General features: G+C 35.7%; 1 protein-coding gene and 1 long non-coding RNA gene across 3 annotated transcripts; one reads left to right on the top strand and one right to left on the bottom strand.

Moving 5' to 3' along the window:
- Positions 1-6,904: 6,904 nt before the first annotated feature.
- Positions 6,905-9,592, bottom strand: LOC112082875. Of its 2 annotated transcripts, none has more exons than XR_002897398.1 (7): positions 9,201-9,592; positions 8,890-9,011; positions 8,592-8,705; positions 8,426-8,490; positions 7,575-7,637; positions 7,312-7,471; positions 6,905-7,158 (listed from the first exon to the last, which is right to left on the bottom strand). It is a non-coding gene; the product is annotated as an uncharacterized LOC112082875 (long non-coding RNA). The 2 variants fall into 2 exon arrangements; XR_002897399.1 differs by having other exon boundaries at positions 8,597-8,705.
- An 848-nt stretch (positions 9,593-10,440) lies between these two features.
- On the top strand, positions 10,441-11,759 carry LOC112083118 (uncharacterized protein At3g43530-like). The gene is made up of 4 exons (XM_024150849.1): positions 10,441-10,989; positions 11,135-11,341; positions 11,416-11,533; positions 11,596-11,759. Exons 1-4 carry the CDS (start codon positions 10,441-10,443, stop codon positions 11,757-11,759), a joined length of 1,038 nt encoding a protein of 345 aa, XP_024006617.1.
- Positions 11,760-12,782: the final 1,023 nt, after the last annotated feature.

Raw genomic sequence — 12,782 nt, 5'->3', positions numbered from 1 at the left:
TTGAAAGCAAAATTCATAAGGAAAGGAAGTGTTTCTTCTGCAGACAAAAGGGACACTTCAAGAAAGATTGTCCTAAAAGGAAGGCATGGTTTGAAAAGAAAAGTAAACATTATAGTTTTGTTTGCTCTGGATTGAACCTTATAGAAGTGCCTAGTAATACTTAGTTGTTAGATTCTGGTGCTACTACTCATGTGTCTCATATTAAGCAGGGATTCAGTTCGATCCAGTCCATAAGAGGACCTGAACAGTTTTTGTTCATGGAAAACAAGATAAAGGCAAGAATAGAAGGCATAGGGACGTATAGATTGGTCATGGACACTGGATGTCATATTGATCTTGAAAAGTGTCTCTACCTGAATGTACTAGAAATCTTGTTTCTGTAAGTAGGCTGGACAATTTAGGTTTTGATTTCAAGGTTGGACATGGTGTTTTCTCCTTGTACCAGAAGAATTATCTTTTTGGTACTTTGTGTGATTCACTTAATAGGTTCAGTCTTGATGATATGTTTTCTGAATCTCTGTTTAATATTGAAAGTAGAGGCGTTAAACGTAGTGCATCAGATGAAAATTCTGCTTTCTTGTGGCATCAAAGATTAGGTCACATTTCCAAAGAAAGGATTATGAGGTTAGTTAAGAATGATATTCTTCCTTAATTGGACTTTAGTGACCTAAATGTATGTACAGATTGTATTAAAGGAAAACAAACTATACATACAGTAAAGAAAACAGCCACAAGAAGCACTCAGCTATTAAAGTTAATACATACTGATGTTTGTGGTCCTTTTGATGTTCTGTCTTGGAGCAGTGAAAAGTACTTTATCACCTTTATCAACGATTACTCACGTTATGGGTATACATATAAACTGCACGAAAAGTCTAAGTCAGTGAATGTCCTAGAGGTGATAATTTATGAAGTGGAAAGGCAGTTAGATAGAAAAGTAAAGGTTGTGAGGTCTGATAGAGGTGGTGAGTATTATGGAAATTTTAATGAAAGTGGACAATATCCAGGTCCATTTGCAAAGCTTCTTGAAAGTAAAAACATTTGTGCACAGTATACAATGCCCGGTACTCCTCAGCAGAATGGTGTAACTGAGAGGAGGAATTTTACATTAATGGAAATGGTTAGGAGCATGTTAAGTAATTCATTATCTCTTTTTTTGTGGGTATATGCATTAAAGACTGCGACGCATGTGCTGAATTGGGTTCCAAGTAAGGTTGTTCTAAGACCCCTTATGAACTGTGGACGGGAAGGAAACCAAGCTTAAAGCACATACGTGTTTGGGGTTTTCCAGCAGAAATAAGATTGTATAACCCACATGAAAAGAAGCTTGATTTTAGGACTGTCCATGAATTTTTTATTGGCTATCCTAAAATATCAAAGGGGTATACATTTTACTACCCTAACCATATAGTACAAGAATAGTTGAGACGGGCAATGCTCGGTTCACTGAGAATGGTGAAATTAGTGGGAGTGGTGAACCACGAGAGGTAGACATTAGAGAAATACATGTTGAAATTCCTTCACCTGGTATTGCACCTAAGGTAATTGTTCATATTGTTGCATCATAGTCTAATGACACAATAGAACAACATCACAGTGTGCAAATCCACTAGCTGAAAGTACAGTTAATGAAGCTGTCACAATTCAAGAGCAGAATAGTGTACCACAATAACCATTAAGGCGATCTGGAAGGGAAAGAAGATCTGCCATTTCAGATGACTATGTGGTTTACACTATTGAAAGTGAATGTGATTTACGCATTAATGAAGAGCCAACTCATTCCAAGAAGCCATGAAAAGTAACAATTCTGAAAAGTGGTTGATAGCTTTGAAAGAAGAAATGAAGTCTATAGGAGATAACAATGTATAGGAATTAGTAGAGTTGCCTAACGGTTTCAAGACCGTTGGTTGTAATTGGGTCTTTATGACTAAATGCGACTCAAAAGGTAACATTAAAAGGTACAAGGCTCGCCTTGTTGCTAAGGTTCACCCAAAAGGACGGAATCGACTACAAAGAAATCTTCTCTCCAGTTTCAAAGAAGGATTCTCTAAGAATTGTTTTGGTTTTGGTGGCTCAGTATGATCTTGAGTTTCACCAAATGGATGTGAAAACCGCCTTTCTGAATGGAGAGCTTGAGGAAGAAGTATATATATGGACCAACCTGAAGGGTTTGTGGCCACAGGAAAAGAGCATCTGGTATATATATGGACATTGGTTTGTTACATAATATAAAGAAGTATATCTCTAAGAAATTTGAAATGAAAGATATGGGTGAGGCATCTTATGTGATTGCGATAGAAATACTTCAAGATAGATCACAAGGATAGATAAGTTTTTCTCAGAAAGGATATATTCATAAAGTCTTAGAGATGTAGAATGGAAAATTGCTCCGGAGGAATAATTCAGAAAGGCGACAAGTTCAGGAAAATGCAATGTTAGAAAAGTGAATTGGAGCGTAAGGAAATGGCAGGAATTCCTTATGCGTTGGTGGTTGGGAGTTTGAACTACGTTCAAACATGTACTAGACCAAATATCAGTTTTGTTGTTGTATATTGGGTCGATATCAAAGTAATCCCAGAATAGACCACTAGAAAGCTGCAAAGAAAGTTCTCAGATAATTGCAAGACACCAAAGAACACGTGCTTATATAATAGGAGATCGGATCATCTAGAAATCATTGAATATTCAGATTCAGACTGTGACGGATGCATTGATAGCAGGAAATCGACGTTTGGCTATCTGTTCCTATTTGCTGGAGGAGCAGTGTCATGGAAAAGTGGAAAGCAGTCTGTCATTGCTACTTCCACTATAGAGGCTGAATTTGTGGCATGCTTTGAGGCTACAATTCATGCATTGTGGCTGCAAAACTTTATTTGAGGGCTTCGAATTCTCGATAGTATAGAAGAGCGGCTGAAAGTTTATAACTCTTATTTTATTGTTATAGTTAAAGATCTTTAGACTTGATATAAATGCGCATATTACGGTTATTAAAGTGACATATATGTCGATTGGTTTAATTGTAAGGATCAAATTCATATTAAGTGCAAAATTCTAACATAAAAGATGACACCATGATGGATCCGTTTCGATTAAAGACGTTAGAATTTGAATATATTAATAATCTTCTTCCTTACCTTAAAAATGTTGACAAGTCTTTTATTAAGGATCATATGTATATATGTGAAATAAGGTGTGTAATAAGCAAAACTGGGTGATCAAGCTTTTGTAGGCATGTGGCTGGCATGGAGGAAATTAGAAACTTTGTCTCCAAGCTAAAGGTAAAACTTGGAGACAAAGCTAAAGGCAAAACTTTGTGAGCAAGTTTAGTCCACTTCTTCTCCTATAAATAGATGTCAAGCTTCATTCTAAGGTTGATCATCATAATAGAAAAGTTTACTACACATCCATAAGAAAAAAGAAAGATAGAAAGGCTTGATCTCTTCTCCATCAAAAGAGATTCTAAAAGACAAGAGTTAAGGAAGAAGAAATCAATTGATTTCAAGCCTAATTAAAGCATATATCAAGATTAGTGTTTCTCCTTCTTCTATAAAATGCATTTGGTTGGATTATAATTAATCTAGTTTATCTTGGATAGATTTCATAAACTGAAATCATAGAAGAATTTAATCTTACAACAAGAACTAAATATTTCCTTTTCTGGACCTGGTCATCGCCAACATACACCGCAAGAAGCCCTTTCACTTCAACTTTCCCGCTAATCAAACATAATCAGTAGCAGAGATTTTTCCAAGCCCCTAAATTACGATAAAGAAAAAGTATATTAAAAAACCAGCTCACCACTAAATGAGGGAGTTGACAATGCCATCGCGAAATTAGGAAGTGTTCATCCTGTATCCATGATTCTGTTAACATTCACAGATTAAGAAAAAGAAAAAAAAAACATACTCATCATTATATGTTATTTCAAAAGAAAGAAACACAGACTTCACTCACTTTTAAAAAGTGCACAGATCACAGTTTATCCTGACTTTACTCGAAGTATCTTTAAGGATTTTCTCGGTTAGATACATCATTGTCTCCAAAAGCGCTGGTGTCCTGCTGGAAAAACAAAAAAAATCTTTAAACAACTTCTAATCTGTGGCCAAATGAGATTAGATAAAACCAATACAAGAGAAATAAATTAATTTGAAGTAGGTGATGAGGCATTGAATGCTTCGGATGCTTTCTTACTTTCTTCAAAACATTCATCGGCAGCTTGTAGAGCAGCAAATGGCATGCCATGAGATTTCTCTCTGTTTCCTTCATCAAGAATTGAAGCGTGATAGTAGAAAGCCGCAGCCTGATCCAAAAGATTCCAGAATATGACAAGACATTAGAAAACCTAACATGTTGAAAAGTTAATATACTCTCTCACCTCATATTTGTACTGATTTCTCCACTTCCCAAAAATGGCATCATCAATACCTTAATCTTCGTAGAGTTTTATCAAACGCTGCAAACTTCTTGCGCAAATTCTCCATATCTTTTTTGAAGAAGAAGGTACTGAATGTTGTATGTGTCCATATATGTGTTACAAATTGATGAGTCATGTAAGACTTTATATCGCAGCAAAGCGTCCGCACAAACACCGTCTCCGTCGGCCAACCAACGCAAGCTGTTTAGTTGCATGTTCCTATCAACTTTCGACAAAGAGCAACAAAACACAGTTAAGAGCCAAATGAAGTGAAAGTATGTATAGGGCCAGGAACACAAACATTCATGGAGCGCACTGTAGACGCCATTTATGTACATCCTTTCCTATTTGAGAATTGAAGAAAGTGTGATTTGTATACCCAACCTGTAACTTCATATCAAAGACAACAATACCAAGGTCAATAATAATCCATTAAAATACGATTGGACTTGTATTGAGAAATGGATGTGCCCTCATCTTCGTGGGGTCTTAACACAACACAGACTAAGCATAAAAAGTTCAAACATAGATATCATTCATCATTATTAGAAGTATAATTTATAATAGACCTAAAGAAATACAAAGATACTAAAAATATAGAATTTAAAATTAATCTTATACCCCTTACCATACACATGATGCAGGTGGGAGGTTACCCAAGGAATTTTTGAAAATGACAACTTCCATGATTTCAGATAAAAGAGATTGAGAAACTAAAAATAAATTCAAAATGTTTTTAAAAAGATAAGTCAATAACCTGATCAAAATCCAGGTCGATGGGATTCCAATATGGCGGATAGCAGTATGCATTTGAAGCCACCAACCTTCTTCTTCCATAATAGTCCGATCTTTTCTAATCAATTCTTCTTTGATACCTTTCACCCAAGCTTTTCTTTCCTAATCGTCACTATCATCTCTCCCAAGAGCATTAGAAAGAGTGATAAGAGTGATACAGATCTGAAAACAATTCTAAATAAGAATTCTAAACCAGACAGAGGAAAGGGAGTTGTCATTATGAACCATTGCATGAATAGGGATAGATATCATATCATAATCAATATAAAGGAAAAGCGAAAGGTTTTTCTTTGGAAGAGATGACTTAGCAAAGTAATATTGCTTATGTGTGACATTTAAATGCTGTGATTCGCTGATTATTTTTGCTGTGGAAGGCCAAGAAGTCAGGTATCCAGTCTTTTTTATGGCTTTGATTGGTAACTTTGCGGAATGGCGGAATTGTGGAAAAAATCTTGCGGAATAGATTAAGCGACTTATAAGTCGCTTTTCTGCGGAATGACTTTTTCTTTGTATTTTGGTTAAGCAAAAACGCAGTCTGCGTTTTTATGTGTATTTTTTCATTACGCGGATTTTTGTTGATTGGCAAAAAACCTGCGGAATTGTGTTTAAAAACGCAATTCCGCCATTCCGCAGGTTACCGATCAAAGCCTATATAAAAGAAACTAAGTGTTTGCCCACGCTAGGTGTGTGTTGTTTTTATATGTGAGTTTCTTATATATATGAGGAGATAATATTTTTCTTAAGCAGTTGCTGTGAAGTTTAAAATTTGATATATTCACATCACACTTGAGAAGATCAAGATTCTTGATTTAAATCATAGAACTATGTGATCTACAGTATATTCTTGTGTGATATCTATATTTTTAATATGCAGGGAAAAAATCATGGTGATTTTACTTGAAAGTTTTAGTAATTTTAATGTAAAATTATTATTTGGTCAAAGATTTGAAATTATTATGTGGACTATTTGGTTGTATTTGAATTTTGTATATGATTCAACTGAATATATATATATATACATGAATTATATATATATATGTATATATTTTATTTTAATTGAATCAATATTTAATGTTAAATACGACCACAACTCATGAATGTTTTATTTAATCTTGTTTCCTTTGATATTTTCTTTACATATGCCGAAGGTTGTTTAATTTGATAAATATATAGAAATTATTCCCTATGACTTTTATTCATAACAAAATTGATTAGTCTATTAGTCCGTTCAAAATCATAAACACAGAATTTAGACGAAAAATAAGTTATCTACTTAACCAAATTTCAGAACAGGAAATTTAAAAAAACTAACTTATAAGTGTATATAAAATGATTACTATTGAATTTGAATCTCCTCTGCGACGCCAATGTATTATAATCTGGATGATTATTAAGCCAAGGACGTGATTTCTCCTTCCAAAAAAGGGAAAATAACACTGCCACATAACTTAGTTTCTTGTTTCCCATGCTCCTAAGTCATAACTTAAAGCATAAGTCTCCTTCATGCCAATTATAGTGGTATTCTTGTTCATGATTTTTTTTCTCCTATGTTTTTCCTTCTCATGGCTCGTTTGATTCTTATTTTTGTAAATTGTTTACCTCTCCAGCACAGACTGCACATCCATCACCTTCTGTTCTTCTACCTCCATTTGCAAAAAAAGGTTAAATTGCCATCAGTTTTTCTTGTACCGATACTTCTGTTTGGTATTTTGTATATGCAACATATATGTTTAAAGGTTGGAGAGAACATGAGGGGGAACTATACTATTCCACAGTCTATCTTCTGTTAAAACTCAAGAAAACTAATGCAACGCCTTAGTGAGACTCAGATAAAGCAGTAGTCCTAAATATCAACAAAACAAAGCTTCTTTGGTCCTTTGGATCCTTTCATTTGCCATCAGCTTTTCCTTGTCCATCTGCTCCATTTTGCGTCCCTCCTCTATGCCCCACTGTTAGTAAAGAAAGCAAGGAATGAAAATTGTAGGAAGCTAAAAGTAAGTAGATATACCAACCAAACCACTTGCTTCTACTACTACATTTAAGGATAAGTTTCAATTGCGTGGAGATTGTGAATTGAGTATTGTCATAACGCAAAGAGTTACCGCTTCCTCCAAGAGCGGTTTCTGGTTGTATCGGATTCTGCATCCCGTTGTTGTTGATGCCCATTGGTCTAATCCCCAGGTGTCCTTGCATAGCTTTCTAATGTATAGCTGCTGCTGCGGATCCTGAAGCTTGTGGGAGCTACCAAACTGCAAAGGACCTCTTGGAGGGAAAATACCGGAGGGAATGCATTTAGAAATCTGGGTACATAACTTACTCAGATAAGAACTAATGTAATAACCTATGAGAGAGGCCATGAACACACCTTTACAACATCTTTAGTACTGTCTCGGTTTCTCTATAGAATCTCTTTTTAGTTTTCTTCTGACTATGGGAAAACACAATAGTCAATTGTCAATCCAACGAATAAAACAAAAGAAGTAAAAGGAAACAAAATATGCACTATAATCAACTGGCATAATTAGTATTGATCATATATACATTTTCATCTCTATTTGCTTCTCTTTTCAATCTGGGATGCTCCATTCTCTTTTAATTACGAATCTTCTTGTTTTTGCGGCATTGTGATTCAGCAAGAATTCAATGAAATACCATCCACAAAACACAACTCTATATTCAAATGACTTATGTCCAAAACACAACTCTTAATGATGTCTAAACAACGATTACAACATAGTATAAGTTAGTTTTCATAACCTACTTAGAAGCAAACTTCTAAACTACTGATTTTAACTAAAAAAAGAATTAGGAAAAAAATAGCATATCAAGTGAATGATAGAATACCTGCGGCGTTAAGGAAGTAGAGTTTTAATCAATGAAACGATATCATAAATATCAATATGAATAATGAATGGTTTGGGGGTTAAAATTATTACTCCTCCGTTTTATAATAAGTGTCATTTTGACACATTTTACACAGATTAAGAAATTAATAAAATATACAAATTATACCCCTAATTAATATACTTTTATAACATTTAATTACAAAGACTATTATTTTTAAATGAGGGATAAAACAGAAAATAAAAGTAAAAAGTTATATTGAAAATGCAGAATGACACACTTTTTAAAACAAACAATGAAATCTAAAACGACACTTATTATGAAACGGAGGGAGTAGAATTTAGAAGTATCCAATAGTTTAGGTTTTCTCACCATTATTTTTTCGGTCCCAAGTTTTGTACAGCAAACTTCGTCGTCTCACATGACTGGTACAAACTCTGCATATCATCAAAAAGATTTCCTGGTTCAATGTTTGATTGATCAACCAATACATTCCACAAACTATCAAAATCTCATAAAAGTTAGGCCAAAAAATAACCTTACAGTGTCAGATTGGGATCCAAGAACAATTACTTCAAAAATGGTGAAGCTTTCTCTATGAGAGCTTCGGCTCTCTCTCTGAACCTCAGAATAGTAACTGCTTCGGCTCTCTCTGTGATTTTAAAGAAATGGAACAGATCTAAGGACCAAACAAAATCACAATCATATTAATAATCTGTAATATGATTTGGTTTCCGAAACTTCTATAAACCATCTTTGTGGGTGATTAAGCGAGTGAGGAAAATACACATACAAATTCAGCATATGAAACTTTGTAAACATATCATTAACCTCACTTGGATTCTCGGAGCTTAACTGGTTCGTCGTCCGTTGCAATCTTCATAGGTATTCATCATCTTTTCGTTGAGTCATTTCAACACTTGCTATTATTTCCTTACTTAGAAACCAATTTCAGCTTCTTTAAGATGGGCCAGAGAAGAAGGTTAGATAGGAAGATTGGAAACAAATCGTTATACAAAGATATTCATATGAATTCATTGTACTCTATTAGCATTTGAAGTATACGAATTCACTATACTCTATTAGCATTTGAAGTTGTTAAGAATATATTCTTCGTACAAAAACGTGAAACACTATTCAAACATACCACTAACAGGATGATTCTCCCGGGTTCACATCTCCTTTGTATCCGAGACTACCACTTGACTGCTCCATCATCAACACACTGAGCCCACAAATCTGTTTGTTTTTTTTTTTGGGTTTTTTTGCGTAAATCTCATCAATTGAAGAGGACTCAGATATTCATATCGCATTAAAAAGAAAGAGAGGAAAATACATGTATATCTTTTGATGCCATGATTGGAGTTCAGAGGCTTTTGAAAAGGTTTTTGCTTGTTGATAGGATTATGAAAGGGAAAGTTTTAATAAGGTTCCGGAAGAGAGGTCATCAATATGAGGGAAGTGGCCATTAAAATCATTGATTTAAGAGGTCATAAAGATGAGAAATCAATAACGATTTCTGAGGGAAGAGAAATCGATTTTATTATCGAGTTAATACAGTTACAGAGAGAATCGTTGATATGAATCATATGATTTTGGAGTAGGTTATGTGAATCGTTGAATGATTTTGGGTTTTTTTTCCTTGGGCTTGTATGTTATTCTGTCTTTGAGCTTTTAAATTGGGCCTTTATGGATTCACCTCTCTTTAAACGTGGATTATTTGTTAATTAATTTTTTCATGTGATGTCTGATTGCCGTTATTAAGTTGGTTTGGTATTTAAGGAGATTGTAGCTTTTAGATTTATAGATGACATGGGGAATTAAAACCTTCTGATTGGATAATATATTTGTGAATAATTCTGCTTACGTGGCATGGAGGAATAATCGCGCATATCTTTTCAGCGTTATAAAATTCTCTTACCTCTTTGTCATAATATTTATTATATTTTCGATTTATTTTAAAAGAATAAAAAGTAAAAAAAGCGGTTAAATACTTGGGGATTCTTAGTAAAGTTTCATATTTATGAGCTCAACCACCAAAATCCACATCCAGTTTTCATATCGGGTTAAATCCGAACAAATCAGGTTCTCAGTCAAAATTGTAATAATTGGTCAAATCCTAAATAGCAATTATACTTGACAAAATTTAAAAACAAAAAGATTTCAAATTTTGAATTCAAAATCGTCGTCTTCGTGTAGTATTCTCTAGGACAACTACGAGTGATTTGCTGCTGCCTGTTTTGAATCAACGCTAAATCAGGTTTCGTCTTCGTCCTCTGATTTCTACTTTCTATTTACATAACTTTGTAGAGTTGAACTCGATTATGTATAGAATCGAAAATGATTTTTATGTTTTCTATTAGGTTGGTAATTACAAAATAGGAGTCATGGATGGTATTGAAAGAGAGTTTAATTATGCTAGACAAGAACTGTACTCAGATTCCGATTCGCCGCAGGAGAAAATTGTAGAAGGAGTAGCCGATTCAGAGACGGGTAATAATCAGATAGTGTTGTGGCAGAACACTACTAAAACTACGGAAACTGAGGCTGAGGAGGAGGAGAACCAGCCATTGCCACCCGTGAGGATGTTCCTCGAGCCCAGTCAGTATCATAATGCAATAAAATTGGGAACAAGTTGTTATATCCACAAAGCTGTTGTGAAAATGGAGTCCCTAGACCTTGAACCCCATGAGCTGAGCTGGTTTAGAGAACACCCACAGTTCAAGCACTTTTGGTACATGCATAGGGCCATGCATGAGGGCACAACACACAAGATGATGGGAATGTGGTTGCTTCTTCTTCGGACAGCAAACAAAAATAAGAAGAAGGAAGCTTGGTTTGTAGTGTATGGCGTACCAATTCGTTATTCCCTTAGAGAGCATGCCCTTTTATGTGGATTAAACTGTCTAGCGTACCCAGAGGACTATGAGAGCATAGTAAGTAATTCGTTTAAGAGTAGATATTTCTAGGAAACCGTCTCCTCTCTTGCTGTTGTTGAAAAAAGCTAGAGTCGATGCGAGAGCTAGATCATCCTGATCGGTTCAAGATATGTGTCGTCTACTTCTTATCCTCTATAATTAGTGGAAAACGAAAACCGGTAAGGGAGCACCATCTGTTGACCCCTTATTCCTGAGGATTGTGGATGATACTGAGGCTTCTAAAAGGTTTCCTTGGGGTAGGTATTCCTTCGATGTAAATATGAAGGAGATTGAGCACACAATGAGGCATTTCAAAGGGGTCGTCGAAACAAATGCCTGGACATTTCCAAGCTTTGTTACTCCCTTGGAGGTATGTCACATTATAAAGAATTTGTAAGTATGTAATACTATGAGCTTAAGTGTAATTTGTTGGGTTATGTGTAGTTGCTAGTTTTTGAGGTCATCCCATGTCTGAAGAACAAATACAGAGAATATGTTAGAGGAGCAGAGAGGGATCGTCCCCGAGTGTGCAGGCAGAAGTTCCAACCATTCACCATAAAAGGTTTCCCTTTGTCGGAACTCTATGAAACACTGGGATCGAGAATATATTGCAACCATCCGAAGATGGGGTAATTATGCTTCTTGGAGTCATGGAGGGGAATGAAGAGGAAGATGTTGGTGATATCGTTCCTGACAATTGTACGAGGCATTTAGTTGAGGAAAAGAAGCCAATATTCTGGAAAGAGATATGCAAGATCAATGTTGATGCCCGAGATAATAAGGAGTAGATAAACTATCATGCAGTGGCTAAGAAAAATGTTGCTACAGAGAATGTGGCGCCTCTTGGATTGGTAAACAGCTGCAGAGCTTGCAGAAGAGTATTTACGCTCAATTTCTCCGAATTAGTGCCTGCATGGATGGCATTGATACAAGACTCTGCTCTGTAGAACAATATGTAAAAGAGGCAAGAAGAGAAACTGAAGGACCAGGAGATGAGGAAGTACAAAAAACACAAAGCATAAGACACAAAACATAAGACACATTCACCAGTCCACCATTTCAGGAAAAACCCTAACTGCCCGGTACACATATCAGAAGAACTTTCCGCTGTCGCGAGTTAAGAAGCAGGAGTAGCAAATGTTCTCTGGTTTATACTCCTTATCCCATCAATGCACCCATGTGTTAACTATACCCCATGGACAGTGGATAAGAGTATTGATGCGCGGTAAAAAGTGACGGTGGATTTCATTGAACATCTCCGGCAACGCCATTGGCCAACCAAAATATCCTTCTTCAACGAGCTCGCGGCTGCACTTCCTTATTGTTTCCCGGCTTAGTTGGCTGAGGTACTCATCACCCTCGGGATGTTTCATAACAAGTTTCATGAACATCCCGTAGACATAGACTGCACGCGTGTACCCTCTATCCGCAGCATCCTTTTTCAGTTGAATCCCTCCAAGATCTTGTCGATGAAAATAGAGTTATATACCTCGGCATCATAGAAATCTCTGAAGATATCAATGATGAGATGGACATCTTGATCCTCTGGATGACCCATATTAAAGGGATCAACTTCAGCGTAGAAGCCAGGGCCTCTGGTGAAGGCGTTGAACCTATGACAAATAGAACGAATCCGTATTAGGTCACCAACTGTGTTAACCGTCGCTTCCAGAATATTTTCCAGTAGTTCGTCTGGTAGGACTAGTAGGTAGGAGTACACTGCCATTGATTTATAGATGAAAGAGATAGAGGTGGAGTTTAGTGAAAGGGATTTTGAGGAAAAAAAAATACTGAAGATCTGAAACCCTAAG

Source organism: Eutrema salsugineum, unplaced genomic scaffold, assembly GCF_000478725.1.
Source record: "Eutrema salsugineum unplaced genomic scaffold, Eutsalg1_0 scaffold_7, whole genome shotgun sequence".
In the NCBI taxonomy this organism is placed as follows: Eukaryota; Viridiplantae; Streptophyta; class Magnoliopsida; order Brassicales; family Brassicaceae; genus Eutrema; species Eutrema salsugineum.
This window is presented reverse-complemented; position numbering and strand designations above follow the sequence as displayed.